The sequence below is a fragment of the Apus apus genome, chromosome 4 (genome assembly GCF_020740795.1).
Source record: "Apus apus isolate bApuApu2 chromosome 4, bApuApu2.pri.cur, whole genome shotgun sequence".
In the NCBI taxonomy this organism is placed as follows: Eukaryota; Metazoa; Chordata; class Aves; order Apodiformes; family Apodidae; genus Apus; species Apus apus.
In genome coordinates, this window is record NC_067285.1 from 568,549 (window position 1) to 593,087 (window position 24,539).

A 24,539-nucleotide genomic window follows, 5' to 3' on the forward strand; every position below is an offset into this window, starting at 1 on the left:
ACTGATTTTACAAACCCTCACATTATAAAAACCCAAAGGAAGAAAGCACAAAAATAGACTCAGATGGATCAACCTCTTCTAGCATTTTATGATTTCCAACAAACTTTATTCCAAGCAAGGAAGAGAATCTGAAGGGTGAGCCGTTCAGCTAGAGGTACATGCATAGCTTTGTGGTCTAGAGGTTCACCTTCATGTTCATACCTTTAGCTATAAATGGGCTGTCATAACCTTTATAAAAGAGTCTGTCATATGCAACTGGCCCTCAAATGAGCCTTATTGTTGGTTGTAAGACTTCTACTCAGTTCTTGAAAACCTGTATAAATACTCTTTAAAAAACCAAACCTGACAGAAAGCCTGCAGCCCCTGCGCCGTGGGACCAGGTCCCAGTGCAGCCTGCACCCATCCTGCCCAGACTGGGGCTCTGCTGGGGGTGCTGAGGGGATGCTGCTGGCTGTAGTAAAACCGGAGTGAAGAAGTGCTTGCTGGCTGGAAGCCCTTTGGCTAGGGTGGCAGCTGGAACACCCCTCGGCCTTGCCATGGCCACCAGCCCGGGGTCCGCACCCTGCGGGGCAGGGCTGCCCGGTCGCTGCTGAGGAGCTGGGCTGGGAGCAATCGAGAGGGGAGCGCTACCTCTTGGGGACTCTCTACTTCCTAACTACAAGAAGAAGGGGCTGGGGCAGTGGATGAACCCTCCCCTTCTCCTGCTGACCCCCGGGCACTCCCCGGCGGCGGGGGAGGCAGCCCCCCTGCCCCTCAGGACAGCGAGGTGATGTTGGAGCGCCCGCCCGGCGGGGCCATGATCTTCTGAGCCGTGCGTCTGGCGACGTGGTCGTCTGCCTGCGAGCCTGGGGAGGAGGAGAGGCACGGGCTGGGCTGCCAGCACCCTGCTGGAGACCCTCTGCTGCCAGCGCACAAACCAGGAGACCTTGCCTTCCTGGGGCGTGCTGATGGTTCCCTTACACATGGTTTTGGGCACTGTGTTATCATAGCATAGCCAGAATGGCTTTATTTGCCCTTATTTTTATCACATCTTTCTAGAAAACATTATAAACAGCTTCCCTGTAAGTAAACATTTTCCATGTAATACAGTGTGGGAGCTTATTATTAAATAATACGTGATCCATCTTATTCCACCCAGCTAAGAAAACAACATTACTAAAGTTGCTTTGCAGGAGAGCCTTGGTTTTCCAAGGTCCCTGCAGCTGCCAGGCAGAGTCCAGCATGACACTGAGCTGAGCCATGCTGGACACTGCCTGCTTACACAGAAAGACCACAGGAATTCTCTTCCTGGTGCCTGAAAATAGTTATTTGGCTAATCTCTACAAACAACTTCTAATGCCCAACTCCTGGGGAATGCAGCTGGGGCTTCACTCCCAACTGCCTGGCAGCCACAACAGCATCCCCATTAGAATCATTTTGGTTGGAAAAGACCTTTAAGACCATCAAGTCCAACCATTAACCCAGCACTGCCAAGGCCACCACTAAATCATGTCCCTCAGCACCACATTTAATAGCTGTTAAATCTTCCTGCAGGGATAGAGACTCCACCACTTCCCTGGGCAGCCTGTGCCAAGGCCTGACAGCCCTTTTCGGGAAAAATTGTTTTCAATATTCAAACTTTGACCCAAGCAGCGCCACAGGGACCTCCTCCCATTCAGCCTTCTCCTCCCCATGGCTGCAGCCTCCACCCTCTCTGAGTCCTGTGTTCACAGCCATTTACATGGACACTAACACATGCTCGAGATGTCACATAATCACAGACTGGTTTGAAAGGGACCTTAAAGATCCTCTAGCTCCAACCCCCCTGCATGGGCAGGGACACCTCCCACCAGCCCAGGCTGCTCCAAGCCCCATCCAACCTGCCCTTCAACACTGCCAGGGATGGGGCAGCCACAGCTTCCCTGGGCAACCTGGGCTAGTGTGTCACCATCCTCACAGCAAATAATTTCTTCCTAATATCTCATCTAAATCTCCCTTCTTCCAGCTTAAAACTGTCCCCCGCCTCATCCCATCCCTCCCTGCCCTTGTCGCAGGTCCCTCCCCAGCTTTCCTGGAGCCCCTTCAGGCACTGGAAGGTGCTCTCAGGTCTCCCTGGAGCCTTCTCTTCTCCAGGCTGAGCACCCCAGCTCTCCCAGCCTGTCTGCAGAGCAGAGCTGCTCCAGCCCTGGGATCCTCTGCAGCGCCATTTCTGTGCCACTGTTGGTCCCTGGGCTGCTGCAGCAGCAGGACTTGCTTTGTACTCAGCAAAAACCAAGTTTCCATTCTTGCCTTGCCCCGCACTTTGTGACAGCCACACAAACCAGCCCCCCACCCATCCCGGGCCTCCGGTCCTACCAGACAAGCTGAACCCCGACTGGTGCAGGTTGCGCACGGGCGCAGCCGCGGCTTTGCCGGCGCAGGGCGCGACGCGGGCGGCCGGGCTGGAGCCCCTGGCCAGGACCTCATGGACTGGCCCGTCGTACAGACCCCGGGGGACGCCGTGGACCTCGGCCAGCTGTGGGAGGGAGAAAGCACAGCTGTAAGGCACATGTTAGACCCAAGGTGAAGAACCACCAGACCCAACCTAGGTGTCCGAAGCGGTGTCACCTGCTGGGACCATCACATCCTCCTGCAGGGAGGAGATGCCCAGCCTGGGGGGTCCAGGGCAGAGAAAGCCTTAAGGGCTTCATTACCAGTGTTTCTGCTCCCAGGCAAAGCACTGACAGCCCTTCAAGTAGGGACAAGCTCTTTTCATTTGTGCCCTGTGATAGGATGAAGGGCAATGGATTCAAACTCCAGCACAGGAAGTTCCACCTCCACATGAAAAACTTCTTTCCTGTGAGGGTGGCAGAGCCCTGGGACAGGCTGCCCAGAGAGGCTGTGGAGTCTCCTTCTCTGGAGACTTTCAAGGCCTGTCTGGATGCCTTTCTGAGTGATCTGCCCTAGCTGGTGTGTTTGTGTGGTGCTCCAATCCCCATCCAACCTGCCCTTGAACACTTAGATGGGGCAGCCACAGCTTCCCTGAGCACATTAATGATAATAGTAATAATAATGATAATGATAAAACATAATAATAATTATAATCATTATTATAATTATTACATAGCATCAGCATCACCACCACCATCATCACAACAAAAATCTATACATAAAAGCATAATAATAGTATATTAATTATACTATAATTAATATTTAAAATATTATTACTAATTATTCATTACTGTGTTTCTGCTGGGTATTCCATGAGCAGGCTCACTGTAACAGTGACAGCAACACAATAGTGCAGAGAGATCACAATGAACTTTTAGGATCATTGAAAATCAACTTCTCCTTACCCTGTTTCTTGCCTTTATCCTTTTATAAACAAAATCAGGGAACGTCTTTCTAGGAATGAAGCGACCTGAGCCCTGGGTGACACACAGGTTTCCATCTTCCAGAACAACTTTTCCTTGACTTATGACCACAGCCGGAGCCCCGTGGCACTCTGTGCCTTCAAATATGTTGTACTCCACGTTCTGGAAAGAGCAAAGCACAACATCCAGCGTGGCCAAGATTAGGCAAGGAAGGTGATGGTCTATACAGCTACACCACAGCCCCATTTCTCTGCATTCCTGCTTCCCTGCAGCCCAAGGATCTGAACCAACAGGGTAACACCTCAGGCAAGCTCAGCACTTGCACCTTCTTATCCCACAGCAAATACACTGTGCACAGAGGCAGACTGTCCCAGAGCCCTCTGCCACCCAGTTACAACCCAAACCCTTCCAAATCATCCAGCTTCACTGTAACCAAAGGGCACTTTCCTTTGCTGTGTTTTAAAGAGGAAATGCAAGGTCCTTCACCACTTTGCCCCCATGAACAGCTGTTCCCTTGGCCAAAGGTCTGATCTTTGCCATCTGCACCAATAGATCACTTTACTGCTCTCCTCAGATTCTAGAAACAGTTCAAGAAAATGATTTTAAAATATTTCACCAGATTGTGGGTCTTGGCGGAGATTATTTTAGTAGCCTTGGGGTTCCACAACACCAAGTCTGCATCAGCACCCACAGCAACACGGCCCTTCCTGGGGTAGCAGTTGAAGATCTTGGCAGCGTTAGTGCTGGTCACTGCAACAAAATCATTCTCATCCATCTTCCCGGAGACCTGGAAAGCAGAAGGAAGGGAGGAAGGACCATTCCCAGGGATGCACCCTGCTCCCAGCAGGCAGAGCCTCCTCCCCAGGCTGGAGCCTTCCTCTCCCATCAGCAGGAACCAGGCACCAGGAGAAGACACTGCAAGATCCAACCGCCTGAGGATCCACACCGCGACAGGGAAAGAAGAGATGTGGAGAGCTGAGCCTTGTCCCTGCGGGCTAAATGATACAAGAGAGATCTTTCTTTTCCCTGGACTCTGTGAAATTTAAGGTCTCTGAAAAACAAGACCTTCCCCAATAGGCTCCAACTCCCTGTGCAGGCATCTCCCGTTCACTAGAGACAGTTAAGGACTTTTCAATGACGAAGACTGGAAGTGAACCTACATGGTGCTGTTTATCATCTTTATTTATTATCTGGAGATAAATCCTATTTATCTTTGAACAAAGCCTACCCAAGACAGAAGCCACAGGGTGGCTTGGTTCCCAAACTCCTGAAGCTTGCACAGAGGTGCCTGCTTCATGGAATGTTGGCTGGAGCCTGCCAGGGATGCCCCATGGGAGGGCAGGGTGACTGGTGTGCAGGGACAGGGTACTCTGTCCCACCATGCCCCGTGGCTCACCCTGGGCAGCACAGCAACCCTGCCCACAGGCATGGAGCTGCTGCAGGACCTCATTCCTACCAGGGCCTGAGGGAAACCATGGCCACCATGGGATGTTCTGTCTCCATCCACCTCCCCAAACCTCCTGCAAGCACCAGCGGAGAGGGACATCCCATCTTACCCTCAGGAAAACACGTTGGAGAGACTTTCTTGTGGCTGTGAGTGGGAGCAGGGTGGATGATCCCTGCACCAAGGCTTTTGAAGACGCTTTGAAGGCACTCAAGTGTCACATCTTCTCTCATTAGCAAGCTCCTCTGGAGCAACAGTCTAGACAATGTCACACCTCCCGCTCGTTTGAATTAATCAGGACACCAACATCACTGAGCACAACCCCCCTCAGGAGCCGGGACCAGCGCAGGGCTGTACCTACCACACACTTCTCCCAGACGATGGACAGCCGCTCCTCGATGCCGTTGGTCCCCTCGGGGATGAGGGTGAAGTTGTCCTTCCCCACGGCCTTCTGCGCGGTGGTGAAGGTGCAGTGGGCACTGCCAGCAACCTGCAGGTCCCCGCTGGGCAAAGCACAGCAGAGACCATTAGCACAGGACCTGCCACCTGCTGGGCAGCCCACTCCATCAATCCACATGGGAATCAAGCACTGGGATCACCCAGAGACCTAAGCAGCAGCCCCATAAGCCTCTCTGGAGCCTCAACTGGCCATTATTTTTTACTACTTAATCCAACATTGCACCTTCCTTTCAAGCCTGAAATTGTTTTAGGAAATGGTTCTCCAACCAAGGTTATTTTAAAGCAAGGACATAGTTAAATAAAAGATGATGCTGGATAAACCCAGACTGTGGGTATGGAGCCATGCCAAGCATGGCAGGGTGAGGAGAGAACTGAGCAAAGGTCAGCATGGCCATGCTGGTCAGGTGGTCATGAGCAGTTGGGTGCTGTGAGATGTCAAACCCTGCCCCTTGGCAAAGCTCCAACTGTGATTAACAGCTTGATTAACCTGGGGGCTTTGCTGCCTGCCTTCATACCTCCCAACAACTCCCCACAGCGATGTGCCTGAAAAGCCTCTGTTTCCCACATTTTAACAGCCTGCAGATGCCCAAGGCTGCTTCGATACAATCCGAGTTCTTTACTGCCCAGGCAGGGCAGGCTTTCCCTGGGGCATGGCCAGGATGAGCAGCAGTGTCCCTGTCCCTTCTGCACTGGGGTGTCCTGGCCATCCCATGGGATGTGGCACCTTCCCCAGCTCTGGTTCTGGAGGAGGAACCAGGCAGCATGAGCCTGATTCTTACAGAAGCAAGCTGGTAATAATACCTGGCATCAGCAGAGAGCCATTTAGATCTGTTTTGAAAGTCACCTGGCTCCTTGCTCAAAGATCACCCTAAAGGTTCATTCTCCTGACATGGAAAAACATGCCAGATTATTATTTTTTTTTCCCTACTCTGACTGTAGCATCAGGGGAAAAGCTGAACTGTGCTGCAATGCTGCTGCACCCCCCCTGGAGTGGGGGTGCCCCCGGGGGTCTCCAGCCTGGCCAGCCCCTCTCTGCCAGTGATGCTGTCCCTGCCGACCGCGCCAGCCCAAGGACGCGGTGGCCGCGGCGCTGGCCCGGCACTCACCAGGACAGGAGGGAGGCGAGGTGCTCCGGCGTGCTGGGGTCCGGGCTGAGCGGGGGGGACGTGACGAAGGCGGCGGCCTTGGCCCAGTTTTTGCTCCAGTAGTGCGAGCCGTCGGCGCCCAGGCTGGCGGTGATGGGCTCCCCGAACACCACCGCGCCTGCGGAGCCAGCCGTGAGCGCCCGCACCCCCACACACTGGTGGTCACAGCAGAACCCCAGAACGGTTTGGGTTGGAAGGCACCTCTAGATCCAACCCCCTGCATGGGCAGGGACACCTCCCACCAGCCCAGGCTGCTCCAAGCCCCATCCAACCTGCCCTTCAACACTGCCAGGGATGGGGCAGCCACAGCTTCCCTGGGCAGCCTGTTCCTCACCACCCTCACAGGGAGGAATTTCTTCCTAATGTCTAATCTAAATCTACCATCCTTCAGCTTAAAACCTCCCCCTCATCCTATCACTCCATGCCCTAACAACACAAAACTGTTTCACTTATTTCAGCATTCCCAGTATGTCAGGTTTTTAAATTCACATTAATCATTTAGCTTATCTCAGATGACTGGGAAACACTGTCATAACCAGCTTTGAATCCGTCTGCTTTCCCCTTAGACCAAACCTCCATCCCTGTCCTCAGACCATCATGCCTTCCCTTACACGGGACCACCAGCTCTGCCATCTCCTGGCTGGGGCAGGGGGGCTGCAGACCCTGCCTGTCCCTGGGCATGGCTCCCACCCCACTCCCCACCCGATTGCTTCCAACCCCTCCCACTCTGCCTCCAGCCTGACTGTGAAGCGTGCTCCAGATCTGGCTTTCATCTAGTTAATGATGAACAACTGAACTTTTTTTAGCTGTGTCTACCAAGATTCAGGTGTCAAGTTTTCAAGCACATCTGAAACCTTTCTAGCTCAGAGCAATTAGCTCTGGCACACGCTGCCAAGCAAAGCCAACACCCAGTTTTAACACCCTTAGAATGTGAGAGAATTTGGGTGATAACGAGTTCCTAAGCCTTGCAGCTGGGATGATACTCCCGGGCATATTTAAACAGGCTCCACTAGTGTGCAAGCAGGAGGTAGTGTTTTACCTTTCCTCTTTGCCTGAGCCAGGACATCTGCAGCTCCTCTGCTCATGATTTTGGTGACGTAGAGGGGGCAGTTGGCCTGCTTGGCGATGGTGATGGCGCGGTACACGGCCTCCGCCTCCACCTGCCGGCACAAGGAGAGGTCTCGGGGCAGCCCTGCTGGTGCCGAGCCCAGCGGGAGGGCTGCGGGAGGGCTGGAGGTCTCACCTCCTCGGGGCGGCTGAGGACGTGCCCCTCCGGCCCCGTGATCCCCAGCTCCAGCAGCCTCTTCTGCTCCTGGGTGGAGAACAGGAAGGGAAGAGGGGTCAGTGGGATGGAGAGCCCGGCCAAAGCAACGTGTGGGACATCAGCCCTTGCTCAGAAGTGCCCAAGAGGGGTGGAAAGTCACGAGCACGACAAGGTGGCACCACTTACACCTGTGACATGCCACAAGCCACCGCAGCCACTTCCTAGTGGGCCCATCTCCTGCTGTGGCAGCGTTTCTGGAGCCCTGGCCCCCCTGACACAACCTCATGTCACAAAGGGGAAAAATCACCCCTGCAAGGACCCCACGGTGACAGAAGCTGGAACAGACTCTGGGTTGAATTGAGGTTACCCACGTTGTCTTTGACCCAGGCACAAATCCAGGCTGGGGAAAGAAGGGCTGGAGAGCAGCCCTGAGGAGAAGGACTTGGGGGTTGCAATAGATGAGAAGCTGGACAGGAGCTGCCAGTGAGGGCTGGAGCCCAGAGGGGCAGTTGTGTCTTGGGCTGCAGCAAAAGACGTGTGGCCAGCAGGGCCAGGAGGGGATTCTGCCCCTCTGCTCTCTCTGCTCAGACCCCAGCTGGAATACTGTGTACAGCTCTGGTGCCCTCAGCACAAGAAGGATATAGACCTGTTGGAGAGGGTCCAGAGGAGGCCACCAAGATGATCCCAGGCCTGGAGCAGCTCTGCTAGGAAGGCAGGCTGGGAGAGTTGGGGTGTTCAGCCTGGAGAAAAGAAGGCTCCAGGCCTGAAGGGGCTCCAGGAAAGCTGGGGAGGGGTTTTTCATCAGAGAAGATAGTGATAGGACAAGGGGTGATGGTTTTAAATGGAGAGAGGGGAGATTTAGGTCAGATATTAGGAAGAAATTCTTCACTATGAGGGTGATGAGGAACTGGGATGGGTTGCCCAGGGAGGTTGTTGATGCCCCATCCGTGGAGGTTTTTAAGGCCAGGTTGGATGAGGTTTTGTGCAGCCTGGTCTAGTGGGAGGGTTCCCTGCTCATGGCAGGGGGGTTGGAACAAGATGATCTTTGAGGTCCCTTCCAACCCTGATGATTCTATGACCCCTGAGCATGTGTGAGGAGCTGGGGATGCTGCTGAGTGCAACAGGATCCCCGTGTTCCCACCCCTTGTGCCCAGCGCAGGCTGCTCCCCCACCTGGGCCGATCCCTATGGAATCTGAAGGCTCCAAGGGACCTGGCACAGCTCCACCTCCCCACTTGCAAAGTCAGCACTTTGCCTCCCTCCAAACACCCTGGTCTTCCTGTAGCTGCCCCCAGCAGGAACACCCCACCTCATCAATGATGTCTCCATTCTCAGCGTGCACTTGGGCGATGGCTCCCAGGTCTCGGATCATGCAGAATATCTGGTACATCTGCCAAGGGACAGAGGGTGCCAAGGCCAGTTCCAGCACAGCCCACACTCCCAGACTGTCCCTGGGCATGGGCTGGCTGCGTTACCTGGGCATCAGTGCACTGCAGCTTGTCTTTGTAGGCCATGAAAACCAGGAAGGAGTTCACACCTGCAGCAAAGAAAATGAAATGTTTATTGTCCCAGCTGAGACCTGGGCTACCCAGCATGGGCTGAGCAGGGGCATTTGAACCTGGGGGTCTGGGCAGGCCAGGGCTGGCCTGAAACCAAAGAAAGGGCTGAAACAGGAGCTGAAGCCCAAAGCTGGGGAGCTGTGACAGACAACACACTCCTGTGGACCCCCCCCCAACCTGGGGATGCACCTGACCACAAAACCCCAGAGCCCATATCAAGTGCTTTGAAGTCACTTGCTCTGAACCCACAGAATCAAACATCTTGCTCCCAGGTTGAGTTTTCTCTTCAGGGCTGGTTTCAATTTATGGTATATACCCAACTTCTTCCAGATAACTGTCTTTGAATTAGTGTATTAGTGCTAAGACTACAAATTACATCAAAAGATAAGTCTCTCTAATATTAGAACACTGTTATTTATGGCTGGAGGAGCAGATGTGCAGTGCTTTGCAGGCAGCATTGCAGGCAATAATTCACTTCCAAGATAAAACACAGAAGCACTGAGTCAAAGATGGAGAATTGCTGCTGTATTTTATAGGGATAGAGGCAGCAACTAATCCCAAATGATGATCAAATTACAAACAAACTGTATTTCATGGGACCATACATATGAAAAACACCCAGAATAAACTCGAAATAGCTGTGTTACTTCAGCTACTCTGCATTTTAATAGGAAACACTGCAAATTTCTATGTTAATGGACCAATTAAGCCTTGCTTGCAAGGCTGCAAATCACACCGAAGTCACTTAGCTCTCCATTAGCATATCAGAAAGCAAAATTTAGTTCCAAACATGGAAATGTGTATTCATGAAATGGATGAATTCCTGCTTTGAGGCCTCCTTTCCCACAGGCTGTGGCCAGGGGGCACCTCAGGGTGTGCAGGAATTACAGGCGCTAATGAAATCTCCGTGGAAAGCCCGAAGTTCAGCTTCATCCTATAAACCCTGACTTGAAACTCAAGTGCTGCATGCAGTTCTGGGTTCCTCACTACCAGAAGGATGTCATGCTGCTGGAGTATGTCCAGAGGAGCTACCAAGCTGGTGAGAGGTCTGAAGAATAAGTCCTGCGAGGAGAGGCTGAGGGAACTGGGATTGTATAGTTTGAAGAAGAGAAGGCTGAGGGGAGACCCTCATTGCTCTCTACAACTGCTTGAAAGGAGGGTGTAGGGAGGTGGGAGTTGGGCTCTTCTCCCAAGTGAATAATGACAGGACCAGAGAACATGACCTGAAGCTGCACAAGGGGAGGGCTAGACTGGATATTAGGAAGAATTTATTCACCCAAAGAGTGGTTGGACAGTGGAAGGGGCTGCCCAGGGAGGTGGTGGAGTCACCATCCCTGGAGGTGTTTAAAAGAAATGTAGATATAGTGCTCAGTGACGTGACGTAAGCACTGAATGGGTAGCTTAGGTTATGGTAGGGGGATTTAGGTTATGGTTGGACTTGATGACCTTCAAGGTCCCTCCCAACCAAGATGATTCTACGATACTACGAATGCGTTTATATCCGAACACGCCTCTGTCTGTCAGGCAGCCGGGACCAGGGCGCCCAACCCCATCTCCCCGAGTTCCCCAGACAGGTTTTCGTGGCCGTCCTTACCCTTGTCCTTGCCCAGGGCCTCCAGCTCCTCGCTCAGGCCGTCGTGCCAGCGCGGGATGTCCACGTGCAGGCCGTAGTCGCAGCAGGCCTGGCTGTCGGCGCAGCCGCGCCAGCGCTCGAAGGCGGCCAGGAGGCTGCTGCCGGCCTCAGGGCACACGTGGTCAACTGTGGAGACACCACCCTCAGAGGGGCACAGCCCAGCAGCCTCCTGGGCAAGGCTTTACTGTTCCGGAAAGGAGACGTTTTCACCCCCATTCGTTTCTATAGCACTGCTTAAAGATGCAGGAGGACACGCTTCCCCGGGAGAAACAAACGGAACAAACTAACCCGCTGTTACAACTATTGTTGCCCCTTTTTTCCCCTGCAGCCCAGCAGCTCAGGGGGGCTGGTGACCAAAGCACATCCTTGCACAGCTCCCTCGGGCATTCCCCACCCACAGCACATCACTTACTGCCCTTGTCCTATCTGTGTCCCTGCTCCCTGCAGAACTGGCTGTGAGGTCAGTACAGATCCATGCCAGGACTTGCAGAGACTGGTCCTTCAGTTAAACACCACAGGGAGACCAGAACAAGAGCAAAACAGAAACCAAAATTGTTTTACATTAACACAAAACCAGAGCCCATGCTCACAGAGCTGAAAAACTCCTATAATTACACAGGTGCAGAGCTATTAAAAACATATTACAAGGTCCTTACAGTTTCCTTCTACGTTATTCTCTTATGGGGTGAAGCAGGACCAGATATATATTTTTAGTATGTGTGTGTAGCAACAGAGGGAGGTTCTGAAAGGTACATAATGCATTTTAATGAGCTTTGTAATGCTTTGATTTCTACAGCAAAAATTAGCATTTCTTGGCTATGAGGGTAAATAATCTCTGCAATGATAAAAGGCCCCGTGTGTTTCGCTAAACAATGTTCTACTTAGAAGCCTGTTTGAATACTGCTTATCTTACTGATCATTGTGGTGCCTCCAGCCAGGGCTGCTTTTGTGCCCTGGAAGAAGCCATCAGCAGAGGTCATCCCCATGATGGGCATCTGCAGCCTGGTGTGGACGTCGATCCCCCCCGGCATCACCAACTGCCCGTAGGCATCGATCGTCTTCACTCCGCCGGGAACAATCAGGTTCTCTCCAATCTGTCTGGAAGTGACATTAGGATCCCCTGTTAACTGGCAGCAACTTTCAAGTGAGGATGCAAAACCAGCTTGTGCCAAGCACTGCCCATGGGCACACACAGGCAGGCGTGCACTGCCCAGCACTCCGCACCCAGGGCCGGGTCCTCTGCCAGGGAGGACACGTGCAGGGAGCTCGTGGGCCCCAGGATGGAGCAGGGTCTGCTGGAGACCTCCCCAGGTCCCACCCCACCGGTCCCTGTCCCTCCCCTGCCAGCTCTGGTGCTCATCAGCAGTCCTGGGACACACCAGGCCACCCCGAGGACCTGCTCAGGACACAGGAGCTGCCCAGGTGTCCCAGCAGGACCCAGGGTGACCCCGCTCCTGCTCATCTCCAGCACAATTTGGGGGAGCACAAGCTGCTTGCACTTCATACATCCTCCCAGCCACAAGAGCCCAGTAACACAGCTCTTTCCTGATGCTATCCTTAAAAGCTGCTCTTGTTTTTCAAAAGCGAATGCATTTCCAAGATAGAAATGACAGAAAGGAACCTTGTTCAAATTCCATAGTACTGCTTGGAAATTACATTACCAGATACAACTGCTTAACTTACTTTATTAAACCATCTTCCACATAAACATCTGCATAAAATGACTGATCATCATTGACAATCTTCCCTCCTTTGATCAGAAGCTGGTCGCCCTAATGAAAAAAAAAAAACACAACTCACAGTTTTTAAAAGATTAATTAGATGCTACTTTACTCACTATGAACTTTCAATAAGCCTAGGGTTGCCCTTCAACCCTACAAATTTATTTGAATGACTTCACTATTCTACACCAACAATTCTACACCAAAGCCCAACTGTATTTTGCAAAGAGAACCACAGAAAAGCGTCGTTTAAGAGGCACACAAGCTCTGCCAGACCCGCAGCACAACCGAGCCGGCAGCTCCGGGTCACCCCCCGGCTGGTCCCAGCCCTGCGTCCCGGAGCTGTCCCTGTCCCCAGGCAGCGACCTGCAGCCCTGCCCTGCCCCTCCGGGTGCAGGAGGGGATCCTGCCGAGCAGGCTCACAGGCTGACCGAAGTTCTCAGCAGTTTTAAAAGGTCTGCAAGACACCATCCTGCATCTTGGCTAGGTCCCTGCCTCCTCCACCTGCTCCCCTTACGGAGACTTCTAAGTGCATCTTGTTAACCTGGTGATCTATTGATGCTCACTCGTTTTCTCAGCCTTGTGAGGCTGATGATGCCTCGAGAACTTCCCTCACTTCAAAACACAACAGTGGCACAGTTGCCAGATTTGCAGAATTTTAATCAGAAGAACGAGAAAGCAAAGGTACTTATGTAAATGGGGAACTGTAGCCTAATTTTAAGAGGATTCTTCTGGACTCTGGTGTTGCTGGAAAAATTATTACCAAGGCAGAAACGGGCACCACAAAGAGCACGGCCCAGGCACAAAACCAGCAGGAGCACGTGGCAGCACAGCCCAGGAGATGACTTAAACCACAGCGATGTGTGCTGATGCACAGCCTGGAGAACACTCCGGGGGCTTGTTTTCAAAAGTATCACTGGCATGTAAAAAAAAACCGAGTAAAGAAATGCCCTGCGTTTGTAAAAGTGCCGAGGCTTTGTTGTCCCTTTGTTGTTTTCCCTTGTCTCATAAAATCAATCAAAAGAATCTCCTGTGTCGGCTGCCCCATGGGAGAGCCCTACGGCTCCTCCCCTCGCGGGGCGCATCCTCACCCCAAGTCCCCATCCTAATCCCACCCCATTCCCACCCCGGCCACACCAGCTCCAGCCCCGCACACCCAGAGATCCGCTCCCGCAGCTCGGCCCTGGCTCACGCCGCCCCCGGGGTGTTTTCAAGGCAACTCGGAGCCATCCAAGCGAGAGGGGAAAAAAAAAAGGCCACAACAAAACCAACGTCGCTGTCTAGAGATTTTCCCTGGCTCCCGCCGCGCAGCCCTGGCAGCGGGCGAAGGGAATCCCCTCCCGCGCATCCCGGTGCCGGGGCGCGAGCCGCTCCGCCGGGAACAGCCGCACCGGGACCGGGCTGGGCGCGGGGACCCGGGCGGCGAGGCCGGGAGCCACCGGAGCTCGGAGCGAGCAGACACCGGGCAGGGCAGGGCAGGGCAGGGCAGGGCAGGGCAGGGCAGGGCAGGGCAGGGCAGGGCAGGGAGCGCGGCAGGCAGACGCGTCCCCCTTTCCCCCCCCCCAGCCAAGCCCATCCCGCGAAAAAAAAACCACAAAAACACAACAAAACAAAAACCAAAACAAACAAAAAAGCGGTTCCGAAACACGTTCAGCGCCCCAAAGAAAGTCCGGGAGGCGGGCAGGGCAGCCCCGAAGCCGCGGTGAGGGTCGCGCCGGCCTTTGTCCCCCAGCCCCGGGTCCGCGGTGCCCCCCGCCCGCGGCAGACAAAGCGCCGGGGCCGCCGGCTCGGGCCGGGCCGAGGCCAACAAAGGCAGCGGCCGAGCCCTGGGGAGGGGGCTGCCCCGCACGCACCCCCGGCCCGCGGGGGCGGCAGCGCTGACCGCCGGCCCCGACCCCCCTTCGCGGACAAAAACCCCCGCAGCGCTCCCGGGCTCCGGCCCCAGCCCCGCTCCACCGCCGCCGCCCGGGGGTCCCGCCAGCCCCCGGCCCCGCCGCTCCGGCCCCGGGCAGGGCCCGCAGCCCCCGAGGGTCCCGCACTCCCGCGCCCCTCACCGTGATGCGGGGGATGCTCTTCTTGCCCTGGTGAGACATCTCACCGCCGCGCTCCCACTCTGCCTGTGTGTGCCTGTGCCCGTGCGCGTCCGTGCCTGTCTGTGCGCGTCCTCGCTGCGTGCGCGCCCCCCGCCCGCCCGGGGCCGCGCTCCCGGCGCCGCTGGTCGAGCCGGGAGCGGAGGCGCTTGGGCCGGTCCCGCAGCCTCCGCTCCGCGGGTCCCGCGGCGGGACAAGGGGCCAGCGGCGGTTGTGTCCCCCGGAGGAGGTTGTGTCCCCCGGAGGAGGTTGTGTCCCCCGGAGGAGGTTGCGTCCCCCGAAGAAGTGGCCGCTCGCCGCGCCCCGCACCCTCCCCTGCAGGCCGGCCCGGTCCCGGTCCCGGTCCCCCCGCCCCGGGTGCGGGGCTCCCCGCGGGGTCTCGGCCGGGGCTGCTCCGCGCTCGGCCCGGGGGCTCCGCAACCCGCGTCGGAGAAGGGGCGAGGGCGGCTGCAGCCGCGGGGTCGCCCCGCTTGGGCAGGGCTGGCGGGAGGGGAGCAAGGGGGTGAGGCGGGAGCACCCCTTACCTGCGGGCAGCCGCCCCTTACCTGCGGGCAGCCGCGGGGCGGCAGTCCCGGGGGGGCGGCCGGCGGCGGCGGTGGGGCCGCGGCGGGGCCAGGGGCTTGGCGGTCCCTGCCGGCGGGGGTCCCGGGCCCGAGAGAGGGGAAATCCAGCGTCTTCTTGTCGAAAGCATCCTCCACGCTGCAGAACATCCCGCCGCGCTTCTGCCGCGGCTGCGGGCTGCCCGAGCCCAGCCCGGCGAAGCAGGCGGGCAAGGGCTCGTCCCGTCCCCCCGACATGGGCCCGGGACCCCTGAGCCGCTCCCCACGCTGCCGAGGTGCTGCTGCAGCCGCCTGGCCCTGGGGAGAGCAGCGGAGCGGAGCAGGAGCAGGAGCAGCCGCCCCCGCGACGTGCCCACCCACCCGTGCCCACCCACCCGTGCCCACACCCCCCGTGTCCAGCCCCGCTCACGGCGGTTCGCGCTCCCGCACCCGAGCAGGGCGGGCGGCATCAGCGGTCCCGGTAACCGACGGTCCGGGACCAGCGGCCGCGTCCGGAGCAGCGCCGGCCCCGGGGCTGTCCCGGGGCACAGTGTGACCGCCTGACACTGTCACGGCTCGCCTGGCACTCGCTTCACACAGCGGCCCCGGGCTCAGCTCGGTGGGCGCTGGGTGGGCTCGGTCCCACCGGCCAGGGAGGGATGAGGAAAAGTGAATAGTCAGCTCAGGCGGAGGCCTGGGACGCTGCGGTGGGGTTGCCAGGAAGCATTTAGTTCACCATTTAAGCTGTTTTGTTTTTTACGGCAGAATTTAAAAAGTGGTTTAAAACATTATCACAGTATTAAAAACAAACAAAAAAGTTACTACAGGAAGTTTCCATGAGAAAAGATGAGTACAAGTTACTCCTGGAGAGATTCAGATTGGACATAGGAGGAAAATTTTTCACACTGAGAACTGTCAGGTGTTGGAATAATCTCCCCAGGGACGTGGTGGATTCCCCTGGCTGGACAGGGTGCTGGGCCATCTTGTCTAGACCAGGTTTCACCAAGGTTGGGCCAGGTGGTCTTTGAGGTCCCTCCAACCTGGGATTCTGTCATTCTTTAACTTCTCACAGGCTTCTTGTTCACAACTGGGGAAAAGAACCAAAAGAATTTATCTAATTTGAAGGTTTAAAACAGATCTTTTTATTAAAAGTTTACAATAATTTATGTATTTTACAAATGAATAGAAAGTCTCTTGATATAGATCATATGAATCACGATACAAAAATATGTGTAAAATTCTGAAATTGATCACTCCAGCCCTATTTTAGGCCTGTCAATTCCTGCTTCAGCACTGAACCAAACGTTACATGTTTAGGCTATAGTTGTTAGGATTATATTAGAGAACACAAGTCACGGCACACTGGCCAGTGGGAAAAAACACCCCAAACCCAACCATTTTCTGTGGTTTACATTTTGCATAAATTTACAATAGTTCCCTTTTGTACAGTACATAATGTACAAAATACAAATGTACAATACCTAAGTACAGAGTTTAATACAGGTTCCCAACACGGTTTCCTGAGTCTACCCCAAGCCCATGTCCGTGCTGGAACACGCTGCCCGTCCCAAGGTGGGGGTGGTGGCAGCTGGGATGCGAAGGGACTCGGTCCCCCCAGAGTGGCTCTCGGGTGCACCCTGCCTGGGCTGGCAGGAGGGGTGTTCACAAGCTGGGTAAGGCACTCAGGGGTTCGCTGAAGGCTACAGATTGTCCTGGAGCAGAGACTTTCGGTGACAGCCACGGTCCTCCAGCAGCTTGAACAAGCAGCATGGGCCTGAGGCACCCAGCACGGGCCGTGGCCAAAGCAAGCTGCAGTTCCTGTGGGTTTCAGGTGAGATGTGTGGCTCTGTGGACACTGCAGGGCCAGTGCCACCAGGGCAGGAGTGTCCTGAGTGCCCGGTGCTCCTCTGGGCACTGCCTGTGGAGCCAACGTGTCTGCCTGCTGCCCAAAGCCCGTGGGCCCAGCGCAGCCGCGGGGACGCATCCGTGATGCCCCAGGGAGACACTCGGGTTATCTGTGTCTGTCGTTATCTGAGGGATGTCAGGGGAGCTTATAAAAGGTGCCCAGAGGTGAGAAACCGGTGGTTGGCAGCCCCTCACCAGCCTGGGGAGCAGGCACTGGCACCCCAAGGGTGGCTGTGGGTCCCTCCCCTCTGCCCTCCAACCGAGGGGCTGCAGGAGAAAGCCTTGTGACAGACACCCAGACCAGGGTTGTATGTGTGTGTGTGTCCCCACGGTCCTGTGGCTTTGAGACTGTTTTTAGAAGATGCACAAGGCCCAGCAGTTTGAAGACAACACTTGGGATGTGACACAGCTGAGCCCAGGGATGAAGGGTGGCACTGTCTCCAGTGAAGGACTCATCGTGCCAACTCCTTGTGCAGAACCCCCGTGGGATCAAACACAAAGTGACTGAAAATGGAGCAAAACCCCTCCTGTTGGCAGGAGGAGTACATTTCTGTCCATGTCCTGTCGGGGCAGTTATGAGAAAGAAACAGGTTTGAAAACATTCTTTGAGCCTTTTTTTGTTTTTTTCTTCATTCCTATGTACATATCTTTTTACATGTAATTATTAACATATACATTAGCATAATCCCTTATTTACACACATACCTGTCCTGTACAGTTAGCTTCTTAATTAAAAAAACCCATGACTAACAAAGTCTAATGAATTGGAGAAGAGAACTGAAATTCCAGCCACAGACAAGGTGCAAAGCCCGGCCTGAGGAAGCAGCCGTGAGGTGGATCCAAGACACTCCCAACACGGCTTTGTCACCAGTCCCAGTCCCCAGCAGTGCCCTGGGTATTGTGCCCATTTGCACCCCAGCAGCCCCCAGATTCCCCCAGGCATCTCTGGGCCTTTCCCTGAGGGCATTTGGAGCTGGCACAACACATCCCTGCCCACTGCCAGCCAGGGCTTGGGGATGCCTTAGACCCCAGGTGGTCACCTCAACTATCCTTTGCGGTCCTTCCCAGTAAATGAAGTGTTTCTAAGACAGCAACTGTTTCAGCAGAACTGAAAAGGCACATTTAGGATTTAACAATGTAGTAAGCATAAAACACCAAAGTAAAAACGTAGCTCATCAATGAACGCAATCCCAGTATTGGTATTTGCACCTGGTAGGACTGGAGTTGAATTTCTTTTATAATCATTTGCTGACCTCAAAATGAATAACCTTTGACTTCAAATGTCACACTACTTCAGTACAAATATAGCACTTTCCTGAACAATTACTTTTCTCACATTTCTGTAGTTTAGCCCCCTTTGCTGTTCACACCTTCCAGTTTAACACAGACGATTGATGTGCAAATATCTGGAGAGTTTTGAGAATTTCCACATCGAGGGATTTTCTTCATAGCTTTGTAAACTCAACACAAGTTTTGGAAGCGGTGCAGGTACCTACAGAACAGAACAAAGAAGGATTAATTATGCCTGGGATTGTCTCCCCAGCACAGAATTTTTACTCCCAAGCACAACAGCATTTCCATTTCATGGGGTTTGTTAGATTGTGTTAAGTAGCTCTCAATTAAGTCTACAGCTGGAGGAGGCTTATGCAATTGCTGTTCTTTCTCTGAAAAAAAAGAAACTGTAATTTATTATATGTTAAATGCACTATTTTCTATAGGGTCTATACATATATTATTGTTCTTTCTTAAGCAGCACTCCCCTGATAAGTTTCAGGTAACTTTCAGAACATGATGGTGATAATGTTGAATTTTAAATTATCCCCACCCAGCTTCACACAACCCTCAGGACCACCTTTCCTGAGCACCACCTTCCCCAGCACACACATCACTGCCCTTTGGAGCACCCCACTGGTGCCAGTGAATTCCCAGGACGTGGGAATTGCTGCAGGCCAGGACCCCAAAAGAGAGTGAGTGCATGAGCAGCGACCTGCGGCGTGCTGAGACACAGCCACCCTGATTGCAGGCAGGACACGGCAATTGATTGGTTTCTTTGTTAATTATTAGTTATAAGGAGGGGTACAGATTGTTCTGTTGTCAGAAATTAGAGGAAAGGCTAAGACAAGACTGGCTAAGTTTCTGAGCTGACAAAGAGCTGGTAAAGGGAGGAGGTTTATGAATTCAGTGGCAGAACATACTCTCCAAGCAGAAACAATTCCCCCCTCCATTCCCAAATTCCCAATTCCCTTCTCCATTTACAAACCCAGATTCAATGGCCATCCTGTATGGATATACATCCCATATGTTGCCAGGATAGTGACAGATGCTGACTTCTACTGCCAGGGACAGGGGACATCAAAGACACAACACAGCAGTAGGAGCTACTTCAGAGAAAGCTGATCCCTGCTGGTATTTTTACATCAGTACAATGGACAGATAAAGGAGTTGTGACCTGGAGAGGAGAAGCTAATAACCCACTGAGCCAAATTCCACCTCCTCAAGTGAGGAGAGATGGCAAAAAAAGATATGAACGCCTTGGTAGGAAAGGGTAGCTGCCCTCCAGCTGGTCCATCCCTTTGTCTGCTCTGTTCCTGGACTGTTCTTCATAGCTTTCTATTTTAAACTTATCCACAAGACCATCATCGGAAAGGAGGGGAATTTCTAGGGCAAACACGTGAAATGCGGAGCAGCTCAGCCAGTGACAGAAAGAAAGAGAAGCCCCATTCCCCATCCCTTTTCCCCAGTCCCCCCCTCCGTGGGCACACACTGAGCCCCCTGCCCAGCACAGCCCTCTCACTCCGTGTGGGGATGGATCAACCCTGCCCAGCCCACGGGGGCCGCGCTGCAGCGCGGAGAGCGAAACCCCGGCAATTTGAGTAAGCAGCTCCTGAAGAGATGCAGAACTTCAGAGAAATGAAGGGTGAATAACACAGGATGTTAGAGGTGCCACCTTGTTCCATGTCACTCCACACAGCCCCGGGCGGGCAGTGCTGGGGCAGGGTCAAATGGTCACAACGAATTTAGGTGATGGCAAAGGACGGGGCTGCGCTCGCCGCAGATCACGTCGCTGCCATTCCAAGTGTCACTGAGATGCTGTCTGGAGCACTGGCTGCAGGGCTGCTGCTGGCTTGCTTGAAAAGGAACACAGTTACCATTCTCTCCCCATGCAATCTCCTGCCAAAAAGATTTATTATTTTTTTTTCCAGATGGCTTTAAAGATGGGACAAAGGAAGGGTTTAAAAAATGGTCATGGATGGAGCTGTAATATTTGTGCACCTGAGCATTCACTGCCTGTGAGAAGCTGCAGCTTCACTGAAACAGAGCAATCCAGAAATGCAATTCATTGAAGGTTACAGATAAAATTTCATCTGGACAAGCAACAATCGCCCTCATTAGCCTGTTACTGCCAGGCACAGCAGCTCACCCAGGCTGCAACGGAAGGAGAGAGATAGAGATATTTGCTTCTTTCTAAATGGCACTAAGGGGATTTGCTGGGAGTTTGTTCAATCACACCACACTGAGCTGTAAATCCCATTTCTCATGCTCCTGCCTGCCATGTGTCCCTGGTGGGGAGCAGGGAGGCTGGTGGTCTGGAGGAGCCCACCCTGGTGGGGCCAGCAGATGGGCCACCCGCCCCCGCCGGCCCCTGTGCCAGCAGCCCAGCCACCATATGGCTGGGAGCAGCAGTCAGGTCAGCACTGAGGGCCCAGGCAGCTCGGGCAGGGGCTTGGGAAGATGGGAGAAACGCTCAGGAAATAACAAAAAGGCAACTAACACGCAGAGGCACTGACTCAACTGGCTGGGTTTACACTTTGCAACATCTTACCCTGCCTATACCCAGCAGAGCTCATAATCAGCTGAAACACCAGCGCAAGTTTAGAAGGGCTGGAAATGTGAAGCAGCATTTGCTGGAGCACCCCAACAACGTGCAGTGCTGTCACCAGGAGGTGTGCCTCACAGCGGGCCTGGTGTCCCAGTTGGTGACCTTGGCAGCTCTCTTGCTGAAAAAGCCAAAGACACAGTGAATTTGGGGACTAAAATAGTAATTTCTTAGCCTGCAGGCATTTCACTTAGGGCCAAATTGCCAGGAATTAGAAGGATAAACCTGAGCTGGTGGCTTCAGTCCCCAGCAGCTGAAGGCCTTGGGTGAGCCTGGGCTGGTCCCAGTGCTGGTCCCAGCCCCGTGGCATCACCAGCTGGTCCAGCAGCCACCCTGGGCACTGCAGGGAGGGCAGGGGATGCTAGAGGTGTTGCCAGAGCAGATCAACTCTCTCTCCCCATGGAGAGTCTGCAGGTGCCAGCCTGAGGCTCTATTGCCAGCAAAACTTGAGCTGGCCTGGGACACAGCTGCTCTTTGCAAGGGGTAGGTGAGCTGAGGAACCAGGCTCCTGGGACTCTTATCCCAAGACACGGGAGGTTCTGGCTTCCAAAAGCCCTCACATGAGCACAGAGGGCCCTGGGGCTGCAGCCCACCCTCACCCGGGAAGCCACCACCTCTGACACTCCTACCTGTGAGGGCTCATTCTCTCCTGTCTTCCCACCCATGCTGAGAATAAAAAGGCAGAATTTGATTTTCATGTTAAGAAAAGATGGGCTGGGCTTCCTTGATGTTTCCCCCTTCCTCTCCCACTAGATCCACATGCAGTAGCACTAAGAACAAAGCAATACAAGTACAATTATGGCAGGTACAACCCCTCTTATAAATACAGATAACCCCTTGGTAAGTACTGCATGGGTGGGAGGGGGTTGTAGAAAATGGGAAAGTAAGAAACTATGAGGAGAATGAAACATTGAGGGGGTTATTTGACCATTTTCAAATAGAAAAAAAAAAAACCAAAAAAAGTGGCCATTCAGTTCAAGTAAGTTCCACAGAATGGGGAACATTTCATTTCAGAGCAGATGTCAGGGCAGGTCCCTGGTGAAGAAGAAGGGATGGCCTCTCCCTTTTATTTTCCTTTTGTTCTCTTTATTTTTCTTTTTTTTTTTCAGTTGGTAAAGAGGAAACTCTCTGCTGGTTGCACTGAAGTTATGGTCATTTACAGTGGCTAAAGATCTGGCTAATAATGGCTACGGATCTTTCAATACTTACACAAAATACACCTGCACCCACAGCTTGGAAAACTGCACCTTTTTTTTTAAGGCGTTATTGTTTGCTAATGTGTGACTGTGAGAGCCCGAGGAGTGGCTGAGGAGCACTCATGCAAAGCCCCCAGGTTAATTCTGGACCACCTGAAAGCCTCTGCAGAAATTCAGAGGCTTCTACAGGAGCATCAGCCTGTCAAAAGTGAAAACAAAATGTAAAGTGCTGTGGGCAAAGCCAGCTGGACCACAAAAACTTCTCACCCTCCTCTGTGCCCCTGCTGCCCCAGCCTCCAGCTGTTCACTTAGTTATTAAATTATAATTTATGTATTTACTTGCATTTAAGAATAAAGAGCACTTTTTTGCAAGATACCCTGGTGAATGTCTATGATGCATTTTGTCTGGACCATGTGGATTTGGAAAGCCTGGGACTTCTCCCCCCACAAATAGTCAAATATACTCACCGAAGGAAACCTGACGTGATCCATTTATGTTCATAAACCTTGTCACACATGCTACGCCTGAGACCTATTCATGACCATAAAAGCCTTTCAATCTAATAAATATTTATAGGACTGGAATCTGAAAGGCTGTTCCCGGGGCCCTGGGCCCCTCGGAAGCTTTTCAGCATCCCCTGGGATGGGGCGAGCCCGGGGCTGTGGCGCCGGCAGGTCCAGCCGGGATTTCAGGGATCGCCTCCCGAGCGGAGCTGCATCCCTGCCCCGCATCCCTGCCCCACATCCCTGCCCCACATCCCTGCCCCGGGGCTCACCCGCATCCCTGCCTCGCATCCCTGCCCCACATCCCTGCCCCACATCCCTGCCCCGGGGCTCACCCGCATCCCTGCCTCGCATCCCTGCCCCACATCCCTGCCCCGCATCCCTGCCCCGCATCCCTGCCCCGCATCCCTGCCTCGCATCCCTGCCTCGCATCCCTGCCCCACATCCCTGCCCCACATCCCTACCCCGGGGCTCCCCCGCATCCCGCTACCCAGGGCACCACCTCAGAGCTTGAACCATTTCTCTTTATTTTTCATCTCAAACAAGCACCACTACAGACCCAGCCATCACAGCAGCAGGACCCCGGGGCAGCTTTTCCTTGCTGGAAACCCCAGGGAGACCCTGCAAGCCCCTCTGCTGCGGGGCAAAACGAGGCTGGTCCTTTCTTGCCCAACAGCAGGGGTTTTAAGTGCCTTTCCTTCCACTGCACATGACTTGTGATAAAACCTTCTGCAAACCAAGCGGACACTACTCATTTTCATGTCCACACAGTGTGAGTAGAAGGAGTGGCAGCATTTTCTTTTTGTGTTGTATTTTGATATAATGTGTGACAGAGGATGAGAGGAAGATTTATAGTTAAAACAATTTGATGACTTCTATGCCATCCAAAAAGCAGCACATGGTTCTCACACTGGCACCAGAACAGATGACATTAAATTTATCTGGTTTAATCATGCATTATTTATGGAATAACGGCTGATCCTGCACTGAAAATTATTTGTTTTCCTCTTTAGAAACCTGATTTATATTAACTGCTGGTACCATCCCCTAATTATTAGGTGTATTTCATCTGGGTAAATGTTGCTTATGAGTGAATTATACATTTACATACACTTTTCAGGTAATTGGTATATGTTGTTAGAATGCTTTTAAAAAGACAAATCTATTAGAAGACAGTCATTATGGTCTTGGAAAACATGGCATGACAGCTATAAAATATATTTACAAATTGTGTTATATATAAAATATTAGATAACACAGCTATTTGTTACATACTCAGAAAACAAAAATAGCATCAATTTGTTTTCCAACTAAAGAGAAGAATTTAAAATATTTGTCTTCCATATTTGCAATAATGTGGATTTAAAAAACTTTCTAACCATTTCACCCCTACAGAAATCCCTGTAACCTATAAGCAGTAGGTTTGTGGCTGGAATCACTGCTGCCATGTTGGGAGGGCTGAAGAGGCCTGTGAGGAGTAGAACCTTTGGCTGGAGTGTCTCCATGGGCAGCTGGGGATTGGGAATGTCATACCTGGGGGGTCCTGTGAAAGCTGCAGACAAAGGAGCCGTTCAGCTCCACTCACCCTGGTCAGATAGTTAGTAATGGGTTTGTTGTACCTCCCAAATCCCCCTGGCTCAGCCCTGCTGCACTGCTTCAGCTCCACGGGGCAATGGGAACCGCTCTGAGAGACAGGAAGCTAACAGAAACATGACAAGCTGTCAAGGACCTGGTTGCTCCTAAGGATAATTCCTTATTAGGGACCACCAGGTGAGGGACAGGAGCTCAGCCGTGGCACTGACACGGTTCCAAGGGAGGTTTCCAAGCACTGATCAGGCTGCAGGCACGGAGCAGATGCAGGAACTGCAGTGA

The 24,539-nt window shown here is 53.3% G+C and overlaps 2 protein-coding genes across 17 annotated transcripts in view; both read right to left on the minus strand.

The window, feature by feature from the left end:
- Positions 1 to 21: 21 nt before the first annotated feature.
- On the minus strand, positions 22 to 14,698 carry DPYSL4 (dihydropyrimidinase like 4). The gene is made up of 14 exons (XM_051618336.1): positions 14,611 to 14,698; positions 12,519 to 12,607; positions 11,749 to 11,933; positions 10,797 to 10,961; positions 9,119 to 9,180; positions 8,953 to 9,033; positions 7,624 to 7,692; positions 7,420 to 7,540; positions 6,342 to 6,498; positions 5,138 to 5,279; positions 3,949 to 4,119; positions 3,315 to 3,494; positions 2,335 to 2,494; positions 22 to 845 (listed from the first exon to the last, which is right to left on the minus strand). The coding sequence occupies exons 1-14, from the start codon at positions 14,647 to 14,649 to the stop codon at positions 754 to 756; spliced, it is 1,713 nt and encodes a 570-aa protein (XP_051474296.1). The 5' UTR covers positions 14,650 to 14,698; the 3' UTR covers positions 22 to 753.
- Positions 14,699 to 16,303: 1,605 nt separating this feature from the next.
- JAKMIP3 (Janus kinase and microtubule interacting protein 3) overlaps positions 16,304 to 24,539 on the minus strand; it is a 79,838-nt gene continuing 71,602 nt past the window's right edge. For all 16 annotated transcript variants that reach the window (XM_051617571.1, XM_051617568.1, XM_051617570.1 and 13 more), the window contains one exon: positions 16,304 to 18,582. The gene's annotated coding sequence lies outside the window, so the exon portion shown is untranslated. The remainder of the gene's footprint in view (positions 18,583 to 24,539) is intronic.